The following is a 6,248-nucleotide window of genomic DNA, read 5'->3' on the forward strand; positions in this document are numbered from 1 at the left end:
GTTTCTTCTTGCGCCTGATTTGGGCTGGGGATGGACCGATACTGACCGGAGCCATTTTTCTGCCAGCTGAGGTCCCTCAGCATGGTTCCTGTGCAGCCATTTTGCTGTCCTGTTTACTTGGCTTTGAGTGTATCCCGCGAAAAACACTTGGTTCAGGGGTTTGGGTTCCTCCCTCAGTCATGGCCCAGGCCCCGCTCCTGTCAGGATGGCCCTCCTCCACCTGCTCTGGCCTCCCATCCTCGTGCCTCGTGTGACGACACCCAGCCATTTAGCTTCAGAGGACACGTTCGCTCACACGCTGCACTGGAGCTCAAGCTCTAAGCCACGAGCCACAGAGACCCCGGAGGGAGGGGAGACCCAGTGCCAGGTGGAAAGAGCAGAGCCCTGGGCACGGAGACGTGCTTGTAGCTTGTCACTTCCAGTTGGGCCCAGCGCCACTCCCGCGGGCCCTGGTCCCCTGTGCATGGCGAGCCTTCCTGCAGGGTCTGGGTTGCCCACCCCTTCCTGCCCTTCTGGAGCCTCCTGACCCTACGGCTGGGCTCCCAGCTCAAGGGTCTGACTGACACGGAGAGGGTTGGGGTGGGGGACGGGCGACGGCCACACCTGCAGTATACAGGGCGTGTCTGGCTGTGGTCCCAGCTGTCAGCGGCTGCTCCAGGCGCCTTTGCCCCTCAGCGCATAGGGCGGACAATGACATGTGACATAACCCTCAGCCTGAAGGTCTTAGCAGAACTTCTGGGGCGGGGGCCGGCGATTTTCTGCTGTGGGTAATAGCCCTTTCCGCAGTAGGGACCCCGTGACCCAGTCATCAGAGCAAGAAGCAACGAATTCTGCTTTTGCCGGAGGCAGTGTGTCCAGCCCATTGCGTGGGGACAGGAGAGGCCTCCCACCCAGGACCCCTGAGCCACCTCCACCGGGCGCTTCCAGCTGGGACTAACCCTAGCTCTCCCTGCTTTGTCGTGGCTGTGTGTGTTCTGGGCCTTGTTGGCCTCTGTTCCCGTGCTACGCCTTCCCTGCTGTTCACCCATTTTATAATTTCCAAGTTTCTGGCTCGTTTTCGCCCCTCCCCCTCGCCTCGCGAACACCTCGTCGTTTTCTCTTTTCTGTGCTGGAAAATTTTCGAACCTACAGAAAGTTGGAGCAGGCCACAGTGACCTCACCCCTCCACCTGGGCTCACTGGTCCTTACGGAGTGGCCATGTCTGCTTCCCCTTCTCTAGCTACGTGCACTGCGGTTTGCCGAAGCATCCAACAGACGTGGGGACGCCATGGCACTTCGCCTCTGGATATTGTGGCGCCCATCGTCCAAGGACACTGTCGATTCAGTACTATCTCCTGACGTACAGACCAAAATACCTCGAGAGCTTTTTCCCAGTCAATAAACCAGATGTTTTGCACCCAGTCTTGTGTTTTTCTGATGCCCCTGACCGGCTGACGGTCTTGGTTTTCCCTCTCACTGGAAGGCGTTTCCCCTTTTTCAATCTTAGTTTTCGTTATGAGCCCGATCTGTCTCTTCCCGTCTTGTCACGAGTGTTCCACATCGTGGGTTCCCCGTGCCCAGCTGCAGCTGTGGCCCTAGAAGGCAGTCCTCTCGGGGTTCACCCAGGTCAGGGCTTATTCCAGGGGCCCATGACGCAGGACTCCTGTTCTCAGTGACAAGCCAGTCCACGTAACTCGGGTGAGTCCCGTCAGCCTCGCCCAGAGCAGGTGCTCCCAGGGGTCTTCGGGCGCCTGACCCTTGGGCTGAATCCCACCTGACTGGTGACCCCAGGGAAAAGGGGTTGATTTTCTTCCCTAAGCATCCCAGGCAAGCACCTGGGGCTCTCGTTGGCTCGTCACCCTGCCCTCCACACGGACACGATACTCACGGCCACATGTGCCAGCTGACGACTTCCATCCAGTGAGGCGGGGGCTTGCAGGCGAACACCCCAGACTAGGTGACAACAGCTCTGGCAGACTGCCTAGCAGGGCTGGCCTCTTGCTACGTGGCAGGTAAATTCCACTTGGAAAGGACCGCCTGTGGGCCCCAGCCTCGGTGAGGCATGGGGACCTCCTCCGGGCGCCCTGTCCACGAGGACCTTGCTGCAAACGCCCCGCCTTCAGCCCGTGACGTCCGCGCCTTCACCGAGTCACGCACGTGCCGGGTACCGGGTCAGACTATCTGCATTATGCTATCAGCACCCTGCCACGTCCCTCGTCACCCCCACTTTACTCATCAGAGAAGTGACAGCCAGGTCAGGCCTGTCACCAATGGACGGAGGCATAAGGAGCCTGCTGGGGTGGGCGTCCTCAGCGGGACAAGCCCTTAAGACTCCCTTCAGCCCGGCTCAACGCCCCCTGCCGGCAAGTTCTCTCCCCGGACGGGGAGATGTCCTAGCCCTGTCCCCTTCTCATTGTGCCATTTTTTTCCGACTGTCCACCCAGTACCACTGCATTCCCCTGGTGGGCTCTGGCTGCAGCCTCCACCTTTATCCCCTCTGTCTGTCTGCACAGCCACTGGCAACTGAGCACAAATGCATCTGACCCTCCATCTCCCCTGCAGAAAACTCTCGCCCCCACTGCCAAAAACCAGACTGAGGTCCCAGCCACGTCTGGAACCCCAGGGCCACCCGCCCATGCCCTCCCTGCCTGGGACGCCTTTCCCATCCACCACACAGCACGGCACGTGTGTTAGACCCCGCCTCCCACAGGCCCCTGCCGCTGCCGTCAAGCAGGTCGTTTTGTGGCGGGCTCAGATGCGCCCCGGGGAGGCCTGCCACGGCGGTGCGGGGAAGGGGTGGGGCTGACGCTGCTGACGCCTGACGGGGGCACGCCCTGCCAAGCTGACCTTCCCGGAGTGTTCTGTCCTCTAAAACTATTAAATACTATTAATCTGGAAAGAACTTTAGGACAGGATTGAAAAAGTAACCCGTGTGGTGGTGTCACGAAGCATCTGAGAAGCCATAAAATGATGGAGGAAAAAGGTTTATCATTCCTTACACGGAAGGCGATGGGGGAAAAACTTAATTCAAGTCCACTGTTGGCAGAGTCACTCACTTCTGATCCACGAGACTGCCTGGGACAGAGCTTTAAAAACATTATGCAAAGTCAATAGAAAAAGCACTTTACAGACATCGCTGAAAACTAAAGACTGAGAAAAGTGTTGATTTTATAGATTTATTTTTAAAGGGCAAAAACATAGATAATTTAGATACAAGGCTATACAGAACCAGCCCAGCCTTGTCAGCGCCGCCACCAACCGCGTCACCACTGCCAGACCCGCGCCCCTCTCCTCCGCGTCTTCTCCGGCGACAAAAGGATCTGGCAAAGACACAGTGAGGTCAGCCTTCTCCGCAGCTACTGACTCTCGGGGGCGCTCTCCGAGGTGCTGCACCCAGAGTAACCAGTTACGGGCGCTGTTGCATTTCAAGCCTTTCCTCGTGGTTGTCCCAGAGCCTAAATCCCAGCAGCTAATCCTCCCTGACAGGCCTCTTTCCCATCAAGCACTGTCATTAAGTGACTGATCTGTACACTATTGCGTTTCTACCTTCACAAAAGCCCCAGGTAGGTTGTATCTTCATCCCCATCTTACAGGTGAGGAGGCTGACGTTCACAGAGGCCAGGTGGCCTGCCCGAGGTCGCTAGGCTTGCGGAACGGGGCGGAGCTGGGACAGGTAAGCAAGTGTCTGACTCCAGAGTCTGTCCTCCTGCCCCTGCAGCCTGAGTGAGCACTAGGCCGTCCCACCTGACTGGACAGCAGCTGGGCTGGCCTTGGGGTGACAGCGGAGACGAGTCTCTGCTGCGGGATTGCCTGCTCAGTATTTTCCACAAGACAGCTTTATGAGGGGTCTGTCCAGGCCTGAACCGCTGAGCCCCTCCTGAGAACAAAGGTCACTAAGGCTGGCCCCCTCCGAGGGCCACTCTGTCAAGCATCCCCACTTTCCATTTCTTCCCAAGTCTTACTTTGCTAAAGAACCCTAGAGAGACTGATCCTATGGGGGAATGTCGTTCTGCAATCAAATTACTTACCTGATCCTTTATTCGTACACATCTTTCTTATCTGCAACGTAATCTACAATTTCCTGTGGACACATCAACTTCTCCGCATCTATGTCAGGAATTTCAAATCCTAGAAAGTAAAATTTTAAACAGTACTTGAGTACAGAAACAGCAGATCCTTCAGACTCGAAAGCACCCAACCTCTGTAACAACCCCGAAGCCCATCTAGCTGCGAGCCAGTTACGCCCTGGACAACATGTGTATCATGCTGGATAGACACCTGGTTCCTTTAACATGTAGTTCACATAACAGAAAACTCACCCATTTAAGCTGTACTCGTGGTTTTTGGTACATTCACAAGGTGGTGCAACCATCACCATAAACCCCGTTCCCACCCCTCCCCTAACAGATCCGCCCCCCTAGATAGCATACCGTGAGGGATTTTAACTCGGAACGGCTCTGTAGGATGACACATTCACCCAAAAAAATGAGCTGTGGAGCCTTGAAAGGTCCCATTTGTACAACTAACTGTGCCAAACGTGGATGACTGGGAGCGTGCGTAGGACGCTGCAGGTAACCAAGGCCCGTGTGTGTGTGTGTGTGTGTGCAGGGCTGCTGTTCACGTATCCGATGCGGATCCCAGCTCACTCCAGCATCCCTTTCACGCCAGTCCCCCCGAACCAGGAGCACACTGCAGCCCCGGGGCTCTGCGTGCCTTACCGAACTCGTCCTCCATGGCCATGATAATCTCCACTTGGTCCAAGCTGTCTAAGCCCAGGTCCTTCAGGAAATGGGAGTTTACCGAGAGCTGCAAGAAAGGGCAGCAAACACAAGATTCCGTGAGCCTTCGCTCCCAGGGTGACCTAATCATTGCCTAGAGCGACCTAATCATTGCCTAGAGCGACAAGCAGGGGAGCCAGAACATCACCCACACAGGTTCTTGGTGTGCCCTGCGTGGCGACTTACTAACCTTGGTTTGAAGTGGTTAACAACGTGTAAAAACCTAGTGATGGATTTCACTTTACACATTTTACTGAGATCTCTGCTCACTGCTCTGAATGGCATTGGAGTTTGGTCTTTCTTGCTGCCTTATTAACAAGACGCCACACCCCAGAGGCGACGGCCCTCTCCCTCACGAACGGCAGATAGTGTTTATTCCCGCATGGCCTCTAATCTGTCGGAAACTCACGTCAAGACCAGCGATCACGGGGGTGCAGGGAACAGCATGGTGACTATCCTGTGTTGCACGTTTCAGAATCGCTGAGACAGTGGGTCTTAAAAATCCTCATCACGAGGAAAAAATCTGTAACTGTGCATGGAGCTGGGTGTGAACTAGGCTTATTGTGATCGATTCACAATATACGGAAGTATCGAATCCCCGTGTTGCACACCTGAAGTTAATGCATGTCAATTACCCCTCAAAAAACAAACCAAAAACCCACACGGCAGCGTCGGTCATTAAATAAGGAGCTCACGTGCCAGCAGAGAACGGCGCGAGCTCTACGCTTGCAGGGCGGGCTGCAGAGCGTCCGCGCGGGCCGTGCCACCACTTGTGATTAAAGGGCGGGGGCACATGGCCCGGCGCACGGTACTCGTGGTGCACGTGTGGGCGCGTCCTTGCGTCTGCACCGCCTAGCCGGAAGGCACAGGACGCTGGCTCCACTGGCCGCCTCCCAGCGGGGCCTGGGCGGCTGGCACAGGGAGACTGCTGAACGTCTGGTGGGACCCTCTCAACTCCGTACCGGTGATCAGATGCTCGTTTAAAGAACGTTCAGACGGCGCCCAGTACCTTCTCCGGGTCGATCTTGTCGTAGAGCTTCAGGACGTAAAGGACCCGGTCCTTGATGCCCTCCAAGGTGAGCGGGGGAGCGTCACTGTACAGGCGGCACGGCAGTGTGACTCGGCCTGGGACCTGTGGCACGGACAGGGGGACAGGCGGTGAGCATGGAATGGAGAGGACACTGCCCGGGGCCATCTTCCACACAGCTTTCAGGGCCCCAGAGAAGCCACCTCATCTGACTGGAACTGTGGCCACCAGGCTCCCGGGTCGCAGTGCTGGGCGTCTCGGAAGCCACAGCAGTCCGGCAGCATGGACGCCTCCTCCCCTCCGAGTCCTCTGTGCGGGACCCAGGGAGACTCGAGTCGTTCAGGGCCCGCATCTGCTCGTGGCACCTGCGGCAGCCCCGCCAGCTCACGGCCAGCCTGGAGAGGGCTGTCATGCAAACCGGGGGCCGCGCGCAGAGGGCCACGCGCTGGAGGGGCCTGACTGGC

General features: G+C 57.0%; 1 protein-coding gene across 1 annotated transcript; it reads right to left on the reverse strand.

The window, feature by feature from the left end:
• Nucleotides 1–2,952: 2,952 nt before the first annotated feature.
• On the reverse strand, nt 2,953–5,967 carry NDUFAB1 (NADH:ubiquinone oxidoreductase subunit AB1). Its single transcript, XM_011374434.1, has 4 exons — nt 5,767–5,967; nt 4,698–4,785; nt 4,008–4,107; nt 2,953–3,299 (listed from the first exon to the last, which is right to left on the reverse strand). Exons 1-3 carry the CDS (start codon nt 5,950–5,952, stop codon nt 4,016–4,018), a joined length of 366 nt encoding a protein of 121 aa, XP_011372736.1. The 5' UTR covers nt 5,953–5,967; the 3' UTR covers nt 2,953–3,299; nt 4,008–4,015.
• Nucleotides 5,968–6,248: the final 281 nt, after the last annotated feature.

The sequence above is a fragment of the Pteropus vampyrus genome, unplaced genomic scaffold, assembly GCF_000151845.1.
Source record: "Pteropus vampyrus isolate Shadow unplaced genomic scaffold, Pvam_2.0 Scaffold247, whole genome shotgun sequence".
In the NCBI taxonomy this organism is placed as follows: Eukaryota; Metazoa; Chordata; class Mammalia; order Chiroptera; family Pteropodidae; genus Pteropus; species Pteropus vampyrus.

Bases quoted from the DNA above. Each gene is read 5' to 3' on its own strand.
- NDUFAB1 (XM_011374434.1), bottom strand. From the start codon at position 5,952: ATGGCCCCGGGCAGTGTCCTCTCCATTCCATGCTCACCGCCTGTCCCC. The intron at 4,786-5,766 runs GTACTGGGCGCC...CCTTTCTTGCAG, and splicing joins ACAAGATCGACCCGGAGAAG to CTCTCGGTAAACTCCCATTT. The intron at 4,108-4,697 runs GTAAGGCACGCA...TTTACTTTCTAG, and splicing joins GGCCATGGAGGACGAGTTCG to GATTTGAAATTCCTGACATA.